The sequence below is a fragment of the Anopheles maculipalpis genome, chromosome 2RL (assembly GCF_943734695.1).
Source record: "Anopheles maculipalpis chromosome 2RL, idAnoMacuDA_375_x, whole genome shotgun sequence".
Taxonomy (NCBI): Eukaryota; Metazoa; Arthropoda; class Insecta; order Diptera; family Culicidae; genus Anopheles; species Anopheles maculipalpis.
Genome location: NC_064871.1, coordinates 11,431,438 through 11,453,614, shown reverse-complemented (window position 1 = coordinate 11,453,614; position 22,177 = coordinate 11,431,438). Strand labels below are relative to the sequence as shown.

The 22,177-nt window shown below is 45.2% G+C and overlaps 3 protein-coding genes across 4 annotated transcripts in view; 2 read left to right on the top strand and 1 right to left on the bottom strand.

Moving 5' to 3' along the window:
• LOC126559679 (GATA zinc finger domain-containing protein 14) overlaps nt 1-15,791 on the bottom strand; it is a 55,680-nt gene extending 39,889 nt beyond the window's left edge. Inside the window, exon 1 of the mRNA XM_050215849.1 lies at nt 15,698-15,791. Coding sequence (XP_050071806.1) covers nt 15,698-15,781 — 84 coding nt within the window. The 5' untranslated portion in view covers nt 15,782-15,791. The remainder of the gene's footprint in view (nt 1-15,697) is intronic.
• The window catches only part of LOC126558824 (pyridoxal phosphate homeostasis protein), a 445,790-nt gene that overhangs the window by 122,916 nt on the left and 300,697 nt on the right, over nt 1-22,177 (top strand). The gene's annotated exons all lie outside the window — the stretch shown is intronic.
• Nucleotides 1-22,177, top strand: part of LOC126559130 (uncharacterized) — a 186,390-nt gene that overhangs the window by 13,516 nt on the left and 150,697 nt on the right. The gene's annotated exons all lie outside the window — the stretch shown is intronic.

Here is a 22,177-nt window from a genome sequence, read left to right as displayed (position 1 = left end):
CGTTTTACTAGCCGGCCGCCCCTAGGCAAGTTATTATTGTGTGTGCGACCAGTATTCCACTCACTCTCGAGCTCACTCTGTCAGTCGTTATTATCTAGCGAGCTTTGGAGGTTGTTTGCACACTTTATATGGATACCGCGTGACATGAGCGTGCGACGGGAATTGATCAAGCGATACGTTACAAACGCCATCAAAATATGTTACATCTAAAGCCGAAAGGCTCACCCCGAACGCTGATGCCTAAGCTATTAACAAGTTGCGAACTTTGCCATCAAACAGCGGCACATTTAGCGACACACACACACACACACCAGTAGCGGCGGGCAAGAAGATTAAGAAAACAGACATTTTATTGAGCCTAAACGGCTCTAAACTCTAGCGTTTCGGGGGCATTAAGATTTAATCAAGAAATGGTGGTTTTTTACTGTGATTTCTCGTGTTTTTTTTCCAGCGCTACCGCTTCAGGCGAAACATGAGGCTTTCAAGAAATGTTCATCTGCAATGCTTGAAGGTGACTTCTTGCTCATTTCGCATTCCCAGTACAGCAACTTTGCTTTTGAGAAAGAAGCGTGAAAAAAAACGCAAGTAAAATAAAATTGAAGCATGACAGTAGCAGAGCCCCACCGAGTACTGTACACACAAAGTTTTCCCAAGGACCTCGCACTCTACCCACTATTTTTCCTGCGTACGAGGAAACATTTAATTACGTGCAGGAAAACAGAGCATAAAACACATAATTTAATTGTAAATTCACACTCCACTCCACATTGCCTGCACTCCTGCAGAACAGTGTGACGATAAAGTCGCTTTTATGGGTGGCACAATGGTGTACGAACCAGCGACTTCTGGTCGCAACTCCCATCACACCGTACTGCGGCTGCAAGGCAAGAGAGCAGCAAAACACACCTCCGGAACACAGAATATTCAGCATAATAATGCTACCCCGGTGAAAGACGACCGAACGCAAAATATGAAACGACAAACAGAGTGGTAGCAACAACAGCAGCGGTACAAAAAAAACACCAACGTCCCTCACAGGAAACTGCTCATGCACACGCTCATTATGGGGCCGGGGCATGCTTCAGGGTGGCTGGTGACCGATCAAAAGGCGCGAAAAACGTACCGCCACATGCCGGATGCGGTACCTTCCGGAATCGGGAACTTGCGAGACTTGTACTTGCAAGGTGCCCGGTGCAATTGATTCGCGAAACAAAATCATTCCACAGCAAGCGAACCACCACAACGTACGAAGTTCAACGGGCAATCCGAGACATTTTTTTTTTTGCACCCGGAGTGAGCGCGAGATGCAATTCTTCATTTGCATGTCTCTATGATGGTGGAGCGTTGTGTGCTTTCGCTTACTCCACATCGCTGTACGGCTGCTCCACAACGATTGCATGGAAGGCAACCGATGGAAAGAAAGAAAAAATAAATAGCATGAAATTACGTTCAAACTGTACGAATGTGCCCCTCACATTGCCCCAATCTGGTCGACCGCGATGAAGGAAGGGCCGAGGTATTCGAGTGCAATTCCATAATTAAGACATCACGGCAATGGCATTCGCGCGGCAATGCAACAAAAGCCCATCGCCCTCGTTGCATGAGGGCTCGACGCCGTGTGTCGGCAGGCGAAATAACGGATGGGGAGGGACGCCGTATGCTTAAAGGCTGGATATGCCGGTCGTGAGAGTTGAGCTAAAAACCTACCATGTCAAACCCTACATCGTCATCTCGCAAGGGGCTGTATCTCACAACAGTCACGGTCCGACCCCAGAGAAGCGTGTGTTTGTGTGTGTGCGTGTGTTGGACTTCAAACGAGAACCCGGCGAACTGTGACGATCCCGTGACCTTCAACATTCAGCACGGTTATAAATGGCAGTGGCCCTAGCGTTAGATAAGGCAATCAAGAGGAAGAGTAGATGGCGGGGTAGGGATGGCTGTGAGTCATACAAACGCTGGGAACAGGGGCTCGTAGAATTCATTCCTTAAATCTCGATCCTAATAAGGGAAGAGGTTTGTGACTGTCGACACTCTTTATCCGGTTTTATAGGTGCTTTAGAAAGTAGACATTTAGGCGCAAGCAGCACAGAAACGTGTTTTACCTTATTATAAAACCTCTAACCAGGTCGCTCGTAGCAACTCCCGGTACAATACACACACACACACACACTCTACTCGATTGTGTGTATAATCTTAATTAAACACTTCTTCTCCAATGAACTTTGACACTCGAGCAACACCTTCGTCGTGCTAATGATTATCCCTCTCTACAAATTCTACCCCAAGCGACACCAATTTTCCATCAATAATAATGCGATTTTCCACCTTCAATTCTATCCACCGAGCGTCCCAATTAACCCCGCAAACGGAAGGCAAAATCCGAAAAACCGCAGCAGCACAAGCATCACATCATACATCATCCCTCGTCTTAACCTCAACAAAACGCCGGGCGAATGTAACTAGCCTGGGCCACACGTACACGTCCCTCGGCAGCAGTGGCGTTTGCAGCGACGTAATTATAGCTCATTAACCGAACTTTATTCAATGATTGTGGCCGCCGCCATGATTACTGGTAGTGTGGCTGGGCGCGCGAAGAATCGCTTCTTGTCTTGTTTAATATGCAGCCTGCCACCGGCTAAATTGCGCTTTTGCATTTTGAATCAACACATTTTGCATGCCCGGTGCGTGTGTGTGTGCGCGCACTTGTGTGACTAAATTCTAGCAGAAAGCAGAAAATGGTTCTCTTGCAGTCGGTTTGCGCTAGCGCTAGCTCGTGGATCGTGCATCCGGTTCCGGGGACATGCATATATGGTACGTGCGGGTTGTGTGTACTACCATAATTACGAATGATAATTGCCGATATTAAGTTATACGAAATCGCTTATAATCGACAGCTATTATCGCTGTTTATACCATTTTATTACGACTCGCCGTCGTCCCGATTACATTGACCAAGACGCCGGGCGGCGCGAACCAAAACCACCAACGGTTGCCTTTGGTTTTTGGTTCGGCGCTAGGTATGTGGTACCATTTATTTTCCCTCGTTAACCCGAGGCTCTGAACCAAAGGGCAGTTATCGCTCGGGTAAATACGGTGGAATAAATGCTGCTGCTGCTGGTGGTTGTGATCGTGGTCGACACGGATTAAGTGTTGTTGGCGGGAGGTCCTGAAGTGTTCTTGAGCACAATTCAGCCTACCTGCAATGGCTCAAGTCGATTGCAGGATTGGTTATATGATACGGGTTCCGGAGACCGCGGTCCGATAAATTGCACAGAAGTTTAGCATGCGCAATGGGTCGCCATTTTTTAGTAATCTAATATGTGTTTGCTCGTTAGTGGTTCTTTTGTACATGAATTAGTTCTTGATTCTTTATCATTTTTGTAGGTGGCCCGGAATTCTGCAATTGGCTCTCTTTAGATCAAGAATAAGCTATTATTGAATTGTCATTGTGGAGCATGTGTAGAGCGCATTTTTTTACTATTTGAAAGGTAATAATTATTTTCAAATTTATTTGAAAATTATTTCAAATGCACGACATTCCGTTTTGAACTCTTGTCAACTTTATTGCAAAATTACTATTTTTAGAGAGATATCTGGGGTTAAGGATCGCTCCAAGAGTGCACTGAACCTCTCGAAAACTCGTACACACTTAACCTAGCTTGGTTGAAATGTGTCCCAAACAACAACAAAACAAAAACGTACTAGCCACTGTTCACTACACCCAGCCCGTAAACTAAAGTCTCCCATTATCGTTATCTGGCCAGCGACAGCGAAATACTCGACAAAACTTCCGCCACTTTTGCGCTGAATTCTGAATTTTTGAAAATGTTTTCATGTCATTATGCTACGTCAGTTGAGCGGCCCTCTTGGGCCCGCTTTTAGGCTCATGGCAAATGTAGTAAGTGGTTGTTGCTTTCATGTAGAGAGAAACAAAAAATGGACGCACATCATTCGGTGGTTGAGAGCACTGTCTGTTTGCTTACGACGATGCTCGCCACTTTTACGCTCAATGAATGTACAGATGGTATCCACCTAACCAGACCGGAAGAGTCTCTAGAGGGACGCCTGATGTACCTGTATGATGCCGGTTGTTGCATGCATTTTTTTTGTATCTAGCTGGGGTTTTTTTTTTTCGGCACAGGGCACACGTGAAACAGGACGTTGTAAACGTTCCATACCGAACGGGAAAAAGCTGCATTTCATTCCAGACAATCAAGGCTAATGGAGTCACACCCGCTCGCCGCTCTGTACCGGTGAAACTAGAGCTTTGCATGTCGTGTGCCCGCTCCGTGCGAGTGTTTGCATGTCAACAACCGAAATAAAAAGAGTGACCTAGGACACACCATTCCAAGCGTTCCACTAGTTCCACCTAGCAACCTGGGGCGCGCATTTATTCGCATCCTCCGGTGCTGCTATCTACCCCGAAACCTGGCTTGTCATTTTTGCGATATAATTTATGTAGTTGTTTTGAATTGTTAATGATTGCTTATGAAAGGAAGGTGGTGCACAAAACAAAGCTGACAACAACAACAGCAACAGACGGGCAAAATCACCGTCTGCCGGGTGCTACACAATCGGGCTGGACGATGTATGTTTCCCGGGCACCCATTTTGTTCCTACACGTACACGCGAGTCATTTGCTTCCTACGCGCATCCCCGAGACACGCCGGCTAAACGATCCCACGGTAGCAGTGCCCAGGTGCCGGGTGCATAGTTTGATTCGCGCCGAAGAGCGTTGCCACCGGCTGCAGTGGTGCTGTTGGTGTGACGGTTTTAACCACCCGCGGTGACGACGGTGTTTGGCTTCTTCTTGCCACCGTAGGATGGACACAATGGCACGGCACTTGGACTGCTGTTGTGCGCGGGTGTTGTGGGAATGTGACATGTTTTGTCATAATGATTAACGTTACACTATCGAACATCTAATCGACGAACAATTCCGTTACGTCGACGAATAAATTCAAATTAGCTTTTCATATTGTTTCCAGCAAGGAAGATGTTTAAGAGGAGGAAAAAAAAATGCAAGATAAGGATCGTGGAAATAAAATATATTGTTTGTTCGTTTATCCGTGCCCTTCCGTATGTACTTAATGACCGGTTAAACAAACAACCCGGATAAACCGTATTAGTGCTGCCTGGTACTAAATCAAACTGTCAAAATTCAAATTTTTGGAAAGTTGACTTTAAAACACAAAACATAACAACAGTAATGTAAATATGGCATAAATCGTGTGTTTTTTTTTATCATTTCAAAAGGACGCAGTACTATATTAATACACATTTCAGCTCTTAATACCATTCGCACTAATCTCCACTAGCATCTCAATCATAAAATTTACTCAATACGGTTGATATATTTAGATTATCATGAACTCCTTTACCACGAAAAAAGCCGAAATCAATAGGGATAATATTTCTTTCCAAAGCAAACAGCAGCACTTTTTCTCAAAACTCATACCCCCACCGGTACGATACACAATAAGCGGCACTGATCTGCTAGAAAAGTAAATATGCAACGTTTTAGCATGCTGCCCTGTGCCGACTGCACAGATCCTTCGGCAAGCGCAAAGGACGAGCAGACGGAAATAATTGGATAGGATGCTTACCGAGTCGTGAATATATTCCATCATCGGCACTTTTCATGCACGGGTAAGTTTTGATAAATTATTTATATTCAATATATTCTCGGGGAGCGGGAGGAAAATGCTTTCCACACTTAGCTTCGTAACATTCTCACATGCGGAGAGGTTCCTATGAGGTTCCTCACCTTTTTTTCTGCTCCCCCGTGCATGGGCTTAACGAGAGTGAATAGAGTTATGGAAGGAGTACCTCAAGTCAATAAACAGAGGAAGAAATTAAATAATCATTAGGCTTTATCTTCCCCAGGTCCTATTGTTTCAGCCCAGTATCTTCCCATGCGGATGGGGCTTTTCTTCGTATGGGTGGAGAAACGAATTTAATAAAAACAAAAAAAAGAAGACGCAAAAAAAGCGCCTAAGCGCTAGTGTGCTCTTGCAGCAAAGCAGAAGAAACCTTATCAACCATGAATATGGAACAAAAGCGATGCATACGAATCAGGAGAGTTTTGGTAAGGTAGAGGCGGCAGGGTTAGCAGCATGCTGAGTGTTGATGGTTTTATTTTGCCCGCTTGCTGCAAGTGTATGTTGCCGTGAGTATGGTGAGGATAGGGAAAACCTATGGCAACAATGAATTAGCATTGTGTTCTTGTGCCTTTTTTCTCTCTTTTCCCCCAGGAGAATAGTTTCTCTGCATCGAGATTGCGGAGGTTCACAACTGGTTGGCGCCGTTATGCCGCAAAGGTTGGGCAGAGCGATAGCAATCTCTAGCCAATGGTATCTTCCCAGCATCGGAACCTGGTGGAACTCTTGTCAGCGTCGTGGTCAGCACCAGGCAATGGCCGTAACAAGAGAGTTCACCGAAGTCGCCGGACTATCTTCACACCAAACCGAACCGGTGGAGACACGGTGCGAGTGGAAAGGAAACATCATTCCGATATGGGATGTATGCACCCCAGCAGCATCACTGGTGGACATACCAGCTCGACCGGAAAACATTCGTCCCGCGTTGAACCCAAGGCCATTTTTTGGCCAGCTTCCCAAGACCGCATCCAAGGCACTCATCACGAGGTGCAAGATGTAGCGAACCTCCAGACTCGAACATCGTCAAGAGCTGAGGAACGATGGGAAGCTAAAAACACTCACATATCCCAGCGCTCGGTGCCATAGCGTCACCGACTTCACTTTGAACTTTTGGAGCGTTGTTGCAGACTCTGGCCGCACAGTGTCGGATGTGGGATGCCAACGTACCAAGCGGCAGATGCAACTGACAGGACATGCAGAGCGTTCGCTTGGTGCCGAGTCAGTGTGGATGACACACGCGAACCAGCCAGTGCAATTGCAACGTATTCCGCGCGTGTAGTTCACAGCCCGGACTACGGGTAGTGTCCGGAGGAAATAAAAATAACGATAAAAGTTGCAAACCATGAACTATGGAAGCCACGGAGCGACAGAAATACACACACACTTAACGAGCTTGACCTTATGCGCGCGCTGTTTCATTCGCCTCGTTTTTACTGGCGTGCGAAGGACTTGATTGAGGTGACTTTGGATGGAAAACTTTTGTGTTGTGCCTTTTCTTTTTACTGGCTTTTATCGTGCAAGTCTTTGAGGTGCTGTGGTAGGCAGACTGGTGCAGGTATTGCATTTGATTGCGCTTGCATTTGACTGTTAGAGTGTGTTTAAGTGCATCTTTTTATGTTACTTGCTTGACATTTGGTGCCGGGCTTTGCCCATTCGGTCGGTCTGGTGAAATGGAAGCAAATTGTTTTGCTTTCACAATTTAATTAGTTTAATTTAGAAAATGGTGGGAAATTGATTTTCATAGCTCGACCTGTTGCTACTTTCGATCTGTACAGCGCGAGTTTAAATGTTTTAATTTGTTTTTAAATTTAAATAAATCTATTCTAAGTGCAATGTGAGTCTTATGGATCATATTTACGCTATGATTGAACTTAAATATTTTCTTTATTACCCTTTGATTGTACATAATAAGCAAAAAAGTGATTGAAAAATCGTAAGCATTTCTATAGATAAATATCACTCGATCCGAATCAATATTACAACGCTTTAGCTTAATCTTTTCAATCGCTTTGCTACATATTGCATGAATACACTTAGTAAGAACATTTCTAAAAACGCTTGCAATGCTCCAGGACACGGATAATCGGAACAAGAAAACGGGGCGAAACAAGGCAAAAATGGAGTGAAGTCAAATGTACTAAAACAGACCTCCTTAAGAAGCAAAATTAACCCAAATTAGAACTATTAACACTATTGCCATAAAGCGTCCGACGAGTAGCTGTCAACATCCCGGTTGTTAAGTGTCAGTGCTACCTTTTGGCATATGACACAACATAAGCAAACATTCTACTCGTCTGTCATCAGAAACACATCACAAAAGCGTCCTTTAAAAGCATCCCAGTCTCATGAAAGTAAGATGCTTCTTTACTGTTATGGGTAAACACGCGATTAGATACGATTAAAGCAAACAAAAAGGTGAGGGATAGTAAAAAAACCCACACAAACCTCTAAAAAGCAATAAAAACAAACAAAAGTGACAAAGAAAGCAGGCGAAAAAAAAGTCTACAGTCAACCAAGACCAGGTCTGAAACAAAAAATAAACGAAAGAAAAGGGGAAAAAACGTAAATTGATGCTATAAACTACGCAAAGAAAAGTGCAAGTCAGAAAAAAAGAGAACCAACAACACAAAAATAAGCACTAAAACGACCCTGACACAAAGGGTGGTGTGGGTTTTCGGACGGCGGTTTATCTTAATGTACGCAAATAAGCACACCCGGGCAAATGGGTAGTTTTATATGTCGGTTTAAAAGAAAATAAAGCGCACAAAAAAGCACACGCTTTACGGAGGGTGAAGATTCTGCAATCGGGTGAAGCAGTCTTGCATAGAAGTAAGCAAGAGGTCAAGAAGAGGTTTGAGAATGATTGATAGGGAGTCTTTTTTTTTTGTGCAAATCTGCTGCAAAGCGAAAATTATTCACTGCTGTAACCTATTTGTTTGGTTTGACGTGAATAGTACATTCGAAGACCTTGAGATTAAAGTTTGATACAAAAAAAAATGCAATTCGTTTTCTAGCTAACTCCCAGCGCAACCACACCATTCATTGTGTTGAATCTCATCTTTGGTGGAGCAGCATATAAAAAAAACTACAATACTATCAGGCCCCCAAACATTCATCTCTATCTCTGCAGATGAACAGTTTTATTTTTCGCCAATCGCTTCGAGCCATTGGACGGGTTTTCGATCGTTCCGTAACAATCGATTCCGGGCGCTATAGTAGAGCATACTTTATATTTAACTTTATACACTTCAATTCCCATTTTTTCCCTCTCCCCGAACTGCAACTCAACCTTCCCTCCCTACTGGTCAACGATCTCTGTTGGTGTTCGCTGTACTTCACTATCAGACCCGTGGCATCTTTTTTTCCGTTCGGTTTTGTTTCACCTCCGGAAAGAAGAATCGATTACCTTTGGAACCGAAGTTCGATTTCAGCTCCGAAACAAATCCGGAGGTTGAATATGTTGAAGCATTCCGACACAGCATCAGGCGGGCGTAAAATGGCACGGTGAGATGCTACTCGACCTCCACCTCCATCATCCAGTTGTTCGACAAGACAGAAAGAGAGAGAGAGGCAAAAAAAGCTCCAAAGGAGAATGGGAATAGAACGGACCAACAGAAGGAAGCAAAAACTGAAGAAGGGAGTAAAGCCAGAAGAAAAAGGCGCAAACGGGTTAATGTACCACTGGCCGCGCACCGGTCGGACGGATGACTTATTCAGATTTATAAGATGCTGTTTTAGAACGCAAGCCTCGCGGCACCGACGACGCATTGATTGATGAGTGAAGGTCGAAAGGAGGGCACGATAAAATATTCAAATTCCTTACCGGACTGGACCGGGCGAGTTGTGAGCTGATTTGATCACGATTCCAATGACACCCGCCGGACGGACGGTCTGTATTGAGGCTTGTGTTTATGAGCCAACGGTGTGCGATTTTTGATTTCCTACACGAACTGATGGGCCTATTCTAGCTCGTGGGTCGATTGAAATCGCTCCATTAAACAAGCGAAGCTTTTTTGGCCGTTAAATAACGCTCTAACGATATGGAGCTCGAGGACGGACACGCACACAATCGCCGAAACCGAAAGAGTAAATATGATTTAATTATTTGCATCACACAAACCAATTCCGATCAAAAGCCGGCCAGCTCATCAAATAAAATCAACCGCAGCATCCAACACCCAAATAAGGGGACCACAGTGACCACAGAAACACCACCACACGCTTGTCCACCATCCACAAATGCAATTTAGTGCGTCCTCCATTCTTTTTTCACCCCTCCACCCTCCACAAAACAGATCAAAAATGAAATTTGCATTATAAACGAGGTAATGATTTTTAAAATAATGTTTACCGCACTCATTTTCTCACCCCCAGGTTATCCATATTGTTCCTGTTCCTATCGACGACCACCGCGGAATGCGTTTCGGATGCAATTATTGAAAATCGACCTATTTGCCGTGCTCAATGGTGAGGTTCGCCTAGTGTTGGGAGACCCTGAAGAAGGGCATGGGTTATGTATAAATGCTACTGCAGCTTAAAGCTTCAGTCCACTCGAAAACACTCGGCCCGGTTGAAGACCGGGCAATAAAACGGTTCATTGGCAAATCGGGGCGATAATTTCCAATTGATCTGACTGGACATTTGGGCTTCCTGGTACTTGAAATCTGCCTCTCCCATATTTAAAGCGTTTTTTTATGAGCTCTAGTGGTATGTGCATAATTAACCTTTTTTTATTGGGAAATCTGGATATCCTGACATCGATTATGCAGCTAGGGAGCGGTACTTGGTGATGGCCGCTACGGCTCTAACGTTTCCCGAGTCAGCTCCGACTTCTATTAGCGGGAGCCGGCTCAGCAACCAAAGGGGCAAAGGACAAAGTATCTAACTACGTGATATCAACAAGTCTTGTGTGTCAAAAGATGACAACATTAACATTAAAGACCTGTTAATGCAACATTAACAGGTCTTTAAGCCAAGAAAAATAAGAACTGAAGTATCGAAGAAAGAAAGTGGTTGCGGATCAGGCACCGGAGCCGACTCCAGCTCAGGAGCCGTATTTTCCCATCACTAAGCGGTACGCACCGCAACAACAACAAGTGTGGCAAGCCCTACTTGTCTCCGGCAACCCTTTTGGTAGCACACATTGCGCTTCACTTATTGCACGAGTTGAAGTTGGAAAAGTGGAAAACTGATTTATATCCGTGCCCAACCCCCCCCCCCCCCCCCCCCCCACGACAGCCCTAATTTGTGAGCTAACTGAGCGAGCAAGAAAGGAAGGGAAAATCTCAAATGAGATGAAACATTAAATGTGCATGTGCTCTGGTGAAGATCCGCCAGCCTTCGATCACTACTTACCGAGACACCGATAACGATCATGGCTAATTGGATCGGAGAGTTGTACCCGTACTCGGCGGTAAATGAAAAAGGTCTTCCCCACCCCTAGGGATGGGGTTTGGAGAGTCGCCGAAAAGCGAGTCTTCACAAGGGAGTGTGGCGGCTGTTTTCACCCCAAATGTGATTACGATTTCTTTGCACTGGCTTGGAACCATCCAACCAGAGCACGCGTGTGTGTGTTTGTGGTACGGGTAAATGGTGTGCAGTAGTGCGGAATGCAGTTGCACATACTACCACTATCCTCTGCCCGTATGAAGTCAGTCCAAGTCCTCTCACTTTTTCGAACATATAGCACATTTTGAGCTCACGCACGGCTTATGTGTTTGCGTTGGTTAATTGTATCGTAGAAAGTGTATGTGATTGGAAACCTGGAACCTTCTTGCTGTTTGAAGCACAAACAATGTACCGGTTTCAATAGCTTCCTTTGTTGCTAGAGTATCGCGTAATGCGTTAACTAGAGCTGATGTTGATTCACTTCCAAGTAGGAGAAGGAAAAAGGCATAACAAGGCATAACTTTGCAGCGTTCAACAAAGAATCTATAAGATCGATATAATTTTCGCTTTACAGTATTAATAAGACGTCCTCAATCTGAAAAAAAAGACAAATTTCCCAAAAACCATTATTTAGAAGCTCTTTAGAAATATAAGTTCAAGAATTCCTACGAAATAGTCGTTGAATTGAAGATAAATCATTTATCTTAAAACATTTATCCCTTCAAGAGGCATCAAAATTGTCTGGCCATTTTTTGTGATATGCATTTTTACCTTTGAAAGCTAACAAATATTAAAAGTGCTGCAAATTGACGACTGATAGTCACTGCACTTCATCTGGACGATCAAGATCGGCATTCAAACCTCATCCGGACCGCTCCTTCATGTTGAAAATTGAATTTCCTAAGCGATCCTAACCACAAACAAATAACATTTCAACATTTGGTGTATCAAGCATCCAATATTCAGAGGATAATAGTACGCATTAAAGTTCTTTTACTAGTTTCGATTCGAATGTACCTGACAGCTTAAAGGAATTTAATCTTGACACTTGTAGATTGGTCTTCTATCTATATCTATATCTATATCTTGATAGTAGAAAACGCTTGGTACATTAAAAATGGTGTGGCTAGATGGCATCTTCAATTGCCCTCTTATCGTTAACTTTGCTTTCAATTCGCTGCATTGTTTCATCCATTTTATGGCATTTCGTTAAGTTTGAAGATGGATCATCGTTCTATTTCTCATCAAAGTAAAGTTGATCGCATTTATCTTTATTTTTGCCCTGTATTGTTATTATTTTCAAGTTCATAACCTTCCCCGAACGTAAGAAGACTCCAAGAAACCTTCTACCAACCATTGTCATTCGTCTCAAAAATGACCCATTTTCCCGAGTAAGTAAGGAGGTGGTTCATTGTTTCTTTTTCGGGAAAACACTGAACTGCTACTTGCTGATAGATCCCACCGTTTTACCGTAGCATAAAGGCTCGTGTTAAACTTCCTCGTTTTCACATGCTGCTCATGGGGTTGAAGGTGCTGCTGAGCGCTTCTTAGTTCCATCAGCAGTAAATAACATGCCAAACCCATAATCCAGCAGTTAATTAGCCGCCTTTGCCAAGAATAAACTGGAACACTAAGCGCAAAGCAACGTTACTTTATGGCTGTATTGTGGGAACAGTTTCTTGCTCCGAATGTAAACCACCGACCACCGTTCACTTTTATACGTACTATTTAAGCGTAGTTTGCTTCTTCATTCGCTAGAAGATCCGATTAAGCGATTAGTTGCTCTTTTTTATGAGGTTGTTGTGTCCAGCGCACAATCTACATCTAGATTAATGAATATAATATGAGTAAATTTTGGCAAACATGTGGCAAATTTCATCTTCGCTTCATCCTCTATCTGCTTTCATCTGCTCTACTTTCATGATAAGAACACCATCCCCATCCCGCAACCCGGCTAGTTTACAATCGTCAAGCATTAGACCGTGAAATCGAACTTCGGGCTTTCATCGCCGACAAACGACAAAGCAAAAAGGCACATTAACTCCGTTAAAACTCCATAAAACTGGTGAGTTATTGGAGCAGCAAAGGTCTTAATAATTCATCCCCATACCCCATTTCCGACGGTGGTTCAGTCTTGTTTTGCATCGGGTGAGAACAAATGCTCCTTTCTAGCGCTCCTATATCCCTGCTGGGACCATTCATCTTAAAGACATACACAGCCGATGCGATACCGATGCGGGCCCTTTGGGTAGCTCACTTTTTCCGGTAAAAGTTTCGCATCATTCGCAAAAGGAAATAGGTCTATAATTGCTGCCGGTTGATGTCGTGTGCCTTGCGAATGGAGGTCTAGGATGTGGGAGACAACACCGGGGCCGGTGTGGATTTACTGGCCCAAACATAAATAAGAACAGAAAAACAACCAACATACCAACCACTCTTCACTCCAGGCCAAGGATTCACCAGGACTCGGTACACAATCCAAGAATGTATCTGTTGAAAAACCCTCGCCAAGAGTTTCTGTTTTCCAGCTGGACTAATGAATCAGTAAATATAGTGTTCTTGGGCACGAACTCGGGAGGTGTGAAACGATTATCCGGAGTTCTGTGTCTGTTTGACAGAAAGGGCTCGAGAAGAAGTTCCAAGGTAGGAGGGACCAGCATACTATATCTGCTGTGGTTTATTATCCGGAACCGACCCTTTATAGCATGATTGGGAAAAAGAGCAGGTTTTTAAACAACATAACTTTGGAAAGACTCGTCCAGCAGTAGAATGGGTCTTCAACAGCTTCCAAGTCATCTGTTTGCGAAATGCTATCAACAAAAAAACATTTCTTCCCTTCATAAGATGGGTTCTAGATCCTTCTTAAATGATACCACCAAGAACCGATAACGACTTGTACAACTTTACGATTTACAATTAGTATTCTCCGTTGTTACCTCCAACATAAATGATCGCGCTTTAAAACACTCATCCGGAGCGTATTTTACAGTGCAATTTTCTCACTGCCAATGTTTACGTTGCGCCCTAGGACACAACTCCTGGCTGTCTCAGTACGAGCTTGTTAACGAACCGATCCCGGGTCAGAATTTAAGGCACATAATTTTCACTCTCCCACACTTACGCTGGAACGTTCGCAGCGAGAAACTTCCGAACGTCCGATAAGCGGCAGCAGCAGCAGCAGCAGCAGCAGCAGCGAGCTCAGTCACCCAATCGCCATCGATATCGCGGCCCCGGGGAGCAGGACAAAGCGCTTAGAGGACACAGTTTTATTTTACAATTGTAAATTGCACATCGCTTCTCACAGTGGCTTAGCGAGGTGAAATGTGATGCCAAACGAAGCGGGTTCCTGCTCAAGGACTCAAGGAGTTCCTTGCCTTAAGACGGGAGAAACGATTTAGTTTTAATTGGCATTTTGCATCGTTCGAAGTGTGTGTGTCCGTGGGTGATAAAAATGTACAGCGTTCGAAAATAATGAGTTTTACGCTGAGTGCAATCGTTATTGGTTACGAGAAGAAGCTATTCTCAAGTAAGTTCAGTGATATAGCATCGTTAAAATCACGATTGAAAACAGTAAGCAGATCACGTAGATATTTCAAACAATGTTGTAGAAATTCGGGACTCCAATTGCAAGACAGGCAGAAATAAATTCACGTAAAAAAACCAAAAACAAGATCAAATGGACAGCGTTTCGACAAGGCGATTTTTCAAAACAAATTCAAACTGAATTCTTAGAGAACTTGTTAGGAAAATGTTTGGTCAGAAAAGCATTGCTTAAATTATTCCAATCATTCTTTTAATATTCTACGACGCGTAAAACCCATTTTGGTCTCCGTTATATCGTACCAGCCAATCTCTTTTGGATAGCGAATACTACAATTGAATTCAAGATTCAGTACCACAGCCATAACGCGTGCTGGTCAAGCGCTGCTAGTATGCCAGGATTATTCATTCCACCTGATCTCTTCCACTCTCCCTCTCTCTATCTCGCTCGGTAGAAATTCTTAACCAAAGCCATAATGCTGAACCGACCTACACCGGTCCTTGCTGCGGGCAGGGGCAGAAATTACGATCAAACCTCAAGCGCAAAACCCGTATTGGGCTCTGGGCCGAGGAACAAATCCCCAGCGTACCGTGCCGAAGCTATATTTTGCCGGTGACCACCGTCTTGAGGCTAGAACAATGAGGCGATAATATAACTATTGTATAGAATTGAATAAATTTGATTTTCAATTCGAATAAATTTCATCTCATCCGTGCGCCGCAGGTGTACCAGTGTCGAGACATTGCCGGGGTTTGCGGAGCAACAAAGATGGCGCACGACCGATTACGGTGCCGAAGCAACCGCTCGAAACCGTCGATGTCTTCCGATGTGACTTTCGTCGCTAGCAAGGCGGGCGAGAATATGCAAGGAATGCCGGAGCAGAAGTAGAGCTAGCGACAACATGCACAGGTGCCGATTGTTAACGAGCTCAATTTCCATTCAATTTTCCATTCGTCTTGAGGCATCGCCCACCTTCACGTGTTGTACCCGCCGGCTTTCCCAAAGCTTGCCAGGCCTATCGGGCTAGAAATAATCTGACTTCCGGGGAGCGAAGAAATTAATGAGACCCCAAGAACTCGACAGTGCCCTCATGCACGCCTCACCTTACCTGTAGTTCGTGAAGAAAATCCGTCTCGTCCAGCAGCACGATCCGCACCGTGATGGTTTTCGACGAACGGCAAAGGCAGTACATTTTGCTAGCGTGTTCCCTGATGTCCTTTTTGGAAGCTAACCACCACCAACACTGTTGCTTTGAAGCTGTTTGGTTTTTTTGGGAGTGAGGAATCCGGCGAGTCCGTTTTCTCTGCTGTGCGCACACCACCACCACTCTAGACACTACCGCCGCAAGGACCGGAGCAACACTTTGAACTCATCATTAACCACCACGCACAAAACCACTTGAACACACGCAGCACTGTACTCATCACTCCACATCGGCGAACGTCAAAAATGTATTTCTTCGGCAGGCCAACATTCTTGTCGGAAGCGGCAGAGCACTTGTCTCACCCTCCAAGCGAGGCTATGCGAGGTATCAACGGTCAAGGTTCTTCTTGACAGCCATTTCTCACACCGCATCTCACTGTACGTGTATGGATGTTGTTTTTTTCTCCTCCACCTTTTTTTTGTTTTTTTTGTTGAGTTTCCCGACCTTCTACACCACACTTGATTTTTATTTACTTTACTATAGTCTGTTATTTTTGCACTTCGACATCACACGCGCGAGAGTATTTAACGCACCGCAATGGACACCTCTCGCACAGGTCAACACGTTCCTTGGCACGGTGGTGGTGGCGGTGGTCGGAGACCAGCAGGCATGGGCGGGTGCACCAGATTTATCACCTTCGCCACCCCATCTGGATGGTCGGGCTTGGCCTCAGCATATGATCCCGATCACCGAGCGACCTATCAAACGATCGTCTTGTTTGATTGATTGATTGATTGGTTAGAGGTTCGGGCTCGGGAGTCTTGATAAATTACACACCGGAATGCGCCATGCCAGGCGTTATTGTTTGTTGCCGATTATGTCTGAAGTCTCGCACACAATTATCCCAGCGCAGCTGTAACGAGAATGGGAAGAGAAGAGTAGATGTCAGTTGGGGTTGGTAGAATCTCAAACGCGGACTTATTATCATCTTCGCTTCTGTGCAGAGGCCAAGTCTTTCGAAGGTTGTTATTGGATGTTTCTTTTTTTTCTCAATAGAAATGGCGCAGCTTCTGGAGTTATTAGGCGGTCTCGCAGGAAAAAGGTAGATTGACGTGGCTAGCGCTAGCGAATGTGTTGAAAGGTGCAATAATTGTGGTTGAAGTTAAACTGGATGAGGATGCTGTTGCTGTTTGGTGGGAAAGATCCGGGTTCATAAAATTATTCACAACCAACATACGATGAGCATGCTCATCATCCGGAGCATCTAACATACGCGTTGCTTTTACACATTTAAAAAAATGTTGAAGCGACGATTAAGTAAACCGTATGCTTACGGCAAAGCGTTACGTCAGATGGTAACGAAACATTCCTCGATGGAAGCACCCTCAACGAGTTCCAATTTAGGCACCTCCATTTTAATCAACACAGAAATAAAACAATGTCTTGCGCATCAGGCACCCCACCGGCTCGGCAATTACCGCTTCCCACAATCCGTGCCGTAGCGAGATTGCAACTGCAAGATTTTGTGCTCCATTTCCCTGCAACAATAATCGCGACAAGCATCTGCAACCGGTGTGCGGGCCAGCTGAATCCCAAAAGACAGCTCTCGCAAATAACGAGTTCGTGCCGCTAGCTTATGAGCTGACGATGTCGTCACTCTGCCTTGCCAGCGCACACCGGCGTGTGGTTCATAACTTATACCCCATCGGAAACGGCACCTTGTCGTCGCCACCGTGGCTAGCAAGGACCGTCATCGTGATGTCGGAGTGCGCTGTCAACGACATCAAATGATCGATATCATACAGCAATTACCGGAAAAGGACTCTCACCGGTTAGTTTCGCTTCCATCTACTACCGAGCTGGAGCTATCCTCAATCATTGCACTGTCACCAGTCGGAGTTTATCTCCGTGCGGTGCAGCAAGAAGGAGTACCGATGCGATGATTCAATTCCGATACCGAGACGAGAGAACCCTTGCGATTGTCGCAGCCCTTTTTTTGCGATGCCAAGATCCACGTACGGGATAGCCATAGAATAGTGAGAAAAACCGTGAAGAGTAATTGAAATAAATTATCAACATCGGCTCCTGATGCTCGTTTCCAATATGCCCGCGATATGGCAGACGACGGCGTACGAAGAGTGTCGTTCTCGCATTACAAAGCAAAACGGTGTCTGCGGCTTTCCCCTTACTTGCGCTTACGTGGACTGGGCAAGAATTGGAATGGCGAACGCGGGGAAGGATGTAGGTCCCAAAGGGTCAGAAAATTTAGACTTCCCACTTGAACCGTGCCGTTCACGGCAAACATCAGTTCGGAGGCGATCCTTGGGAAGTAACGATCTTAACACTTGTGCACACTAGGTGAGCCCATTGTTCCATTCCGAAAACGGTCCGGTTCAAGTGGCGCTTGAAAACTATTCGCCGCCTCTTCCCAAACCTGACGCCTGACGGAAGCGTTCTAACCGGTGCTTGCGTACCTTATGCAGCTCATGTTCAAGTGGACTGGTCTCTTGAAGGTGTCATTGGCAGCGATTGAACTACCACCAGAAAGCCTGACACACAACGGTGATGCTTCCTGGTCGAACCACCACTGCACCTGGCACGGTGGAGCACTCTGCCATTTACCAAGAGCGAACGCCCACCATAATATTCGCCACACAAGGGACAAGAGAGTTTTTTGGGGGCAACTATTTCAATTACAATCTCAGGTCGTTAAGGTGGATTTCGCATCTCGTTTTTTTTTTGCTGTCTATCTCTGTCTCCCCTGTTTGCAGCTTTCGTAGCTGGCAACGTAAAGTGGACTCGGTACTTCGGAGGGGCGAAGTAATAATATCCTGATTTATATTTATGCTCCAACCAGCCACCATTCAACCTGAGGTCGTTCAGGGCCACCCAAGACAAGGCTGTACGCCCGTACCGTAGGCAAAAGTAGCAATGACAGTGTACTAAAAACCCCTAATTCAGTGCGTCTCCGAATTGGCACTTCTTTTTTGCCTGCACACTAATAAAAACCTACGTGTCGCTGGAGCTACGCCAGTCTCGAGTTCCTGGGTGGCAATGGTTGGTCCTTTGCTGCGAGCTATCTCTCCAACTCCATTTTGTTTCAAGTTCATCCTCCAAAAAGACCGTCCTAAGTGGAGTTTCACTGAGAATTCGGAGAAGCGGTGTATTCGGTCAGCGCCACACCATTAAAAGTGCCTTGAAACGCCCCAAAATTAAGACCTCACGAATGTATAAAGTGCTAGTGAAGTGCCATAAATGCCATAATGGCGCTGGACCCAACTCGGTTCGGTTGGTGTGTGTGTGTCTGCACGATTATGAAACTTTTAAACACTTGGCTTCTATACACTAAACGAGCCCTTAATGGCGACGCATGTTTGGGCCAGTCCAATTCAAAGAGAAAGGTTCGCCTCCCTCCCTTAATTAAGGTGTTTATACTGATTTGTTTTTTTCCATCAAATTTCTCACCAACTTCAAAGAACATCCCTGAAGTTGGGCAAAAAAAAAATCCTCACTTCGGAATGCTTTTTTTCCCCAACAGCACATCCACCCAGTTGTGAAATGAAAGAAAGAAGATTCCGCCTTGGCAAACAGGGGCGTTTAAAATCCGCTTAACATGCATCCATGATGCTCTGCTCTGTATGTCCGCACCAAATTGGTGCCGCGGTGCGCTTATCAACCCAACTGCGGCACGTTTACCCGGTGACACGCGATTCGATCGGTGTGAACAGGGCAGAGAAGAAAGACCAGAAAGCGCAAACCCCGATTCCGATGGTGAGTGTGTGTGATCCCAAATCACGCTAATAACACATTCGCGTGTCCCATGATACTTCCATGCAATCAATGATTACGATCCGCCGGATCGCGGGTCGTTGCGTTGCGTTGCTGGTGTCCGGTGTCGGAGGGTTGGTGTATTAAAAGCAACCGAGAGAATATATCTCTATACACCTTCGGCGAGCACAACACACCTCATCATCAACGGGCGAACACGAGCGCGCGCGCACGCGGGGACACATCATTAACGGTATACGCTGCAGTTCACAACGGTTCTACGCTCATTCACTTCTTCCGATGACGCACCGCGAGATGGGCGCATGCCCTGCAAAGAAGTTCTGGTCCCGTCCCGAAGGCACACATATTCACCGTTCACCCGAAAAGTGGAACAAATCTAGCAAAAAGCATGCTGATAAAAAAAAAACGGCCACGCTGCATGAATGGATGGCCGGAGGCTGGTGAGTCCTGTAGTGCACATCGAGCTAACCAAACAAGTTGGCAATTATCGTCGATCTCCTTTCACTCGAATGACAACAACGGTAACATAACAACACCGCCTGTGTCCTCCTCTCGCTGGATGCAACTGCGGATGTGTGTGTGTGTGTGTTGTTGGCTGGTTGCGAAGGTGGATAACATACGTTCCGTGCTGCAGAATCCGCGTTGTCATGGCGTTTAGGTAGGTTGCCCGGGGGGACAGTACACCGATAGCTTGCTCCGGTAAGTTGGCCGGTATAATTGTTGACAGCTTTGCTACAACAAGTCAGCCCTAGCTGCTGGTACAGCTGCCCGGACAAGACTGTGGTCCAAGAGGTGACAATATCATTAAACTAAAACGCATCACTGATTTGAGCAGCATTAGGCTACAGTTCAGCGGCACGAGGAAACGAGGTTTTGGTTTTGGAGCACGGAATTCGTGAGCATCGCTCCAAACCCCAACGTGAGCTTAGTTACGATACTTCGTGGAATTCGCACAAGAATGTGCACTTTAATGTCACTTACAAATATCTTAAACTTTCTGCGAAAGTTTGACAACTTCTGACAAAAGAAAATCTTCACCGACAACTTTATCCCAAACTAAGTGAACGGTTGTCAACCGTTGGCACCAAGGATTGTAATTATACGATCACGTGGCATCTTTTTCGCATAAACATGCCAAAAATTTGCTTCACCGCGCTTCATCCCACCGAAAGGTGCGGACCGAAATTCTATGCCCTTTTTAGGGCGCTCTCTTTACAAAACTCCCCCGAACCGGGAATGCCAAGGACGGCAGACGGATGGATAAGTTTTGAGCTGGATGCAGTGCTGGAAAGATGAAACGGTTCTGGTTCGGTGTGCTTTACTGTGACGCCCTTCTACAGTAGGGAGGCATTCTTTGTCAGCGCGCTGGAGTACGGTCAGGAATTGTCTTACATATTTCATCGCTTACACCTTTTGCTTGCGAAGCTGAAGCGAGTTGGTAGTTACATAAAATACGCTCGAAAGCAAAAATTAATTCTACTGGAAACGTGTGCTATCTTAATCTACTTTTCTTCGACGCTTTGGGAAGCTTTTGGAGGAGAAAAATTCGCTTTTGAGTAGGATACAACATTTCCACTATCGTAGTCCGTGGGAGTGCGACAAGCTTGTGCATGGCTAGATTTTGATCTAAATTTAGCTCTAAAATTTGCATTCTACTGAGGGTTTTTTTTTCGGAAAATAGACGACATTTAGAGACCCTTTCGAATTGCTTATACCTGCAGCATGTAACATGGTTTGGTGGATGTTGATGTTTATCTCCTCCCGACTTCGAAAATCACTTCTTCGTAAGCTCCCCAACTCGACTGTGTCATTCATCCGCACATGTGACCACACAACCGAATTTGGAACACACCTAACCACGGCTAGAATGTTACATTCCTTAGCCGTACTAATCCGTGGGTGTGATGTCCAGCTGGCCAGCCAAACTGTGACAACCTACGCGTGGAATAAGTCTCCACCATTAGCTGCCCCATCACAATTGGCTTTAATTATTGTACAGTCTCACATGCAGCGAAAACGATGCAAAACAAATGGAAACAATGTCCAGTGTGTGGAATGTAAGGACTTTCGCTTTCGCCTTCTTTACACGCACACGTCACCCTTATTCTAGAAAACAAAGACGCACAGCAGTACAGTTGTCCATGTTCTTAGTAATACTCTTGACATTCGTACAAGCGAAAAATACGTCCAGTTTTTGCCAATGCCAACAGTGGAACATAACCACAGAGCGGGTGTTGGACTTCAGTTTGGTTATTGTTAATTGTTTTGCCTGTTACTTTGTCACAACGCATTACTCCATCCAGCACCAGTTGGTGCGTGGTATTTAGGGCTCGGCCATGTTGCCTATGCGCTCTAATTGAGTCACCATTTACCCTTTTATGTAGCCCCTTTCCGAAGGGTTTCAACAGCGGTCCAGCGGCAGGAATTGAAATTGGAGTCGGTGTGAAGTGCGAGCACATAAATTCCGGATCATGTAACGTAAAATGTGAGCTCAAGCAAAAATGTCACGCTCAAGTTTCCAACTTGCTTCCATGCATAAGCTGTGCTTCGAAAAACGAAGGGTAGAAAGAGGTTGATCTTGCACTATCTTAATCCAGCTGTAGATCAGTCAGTGGCCACTATGCTATTTTTTATTTTTGATCACACTTTAGCGTA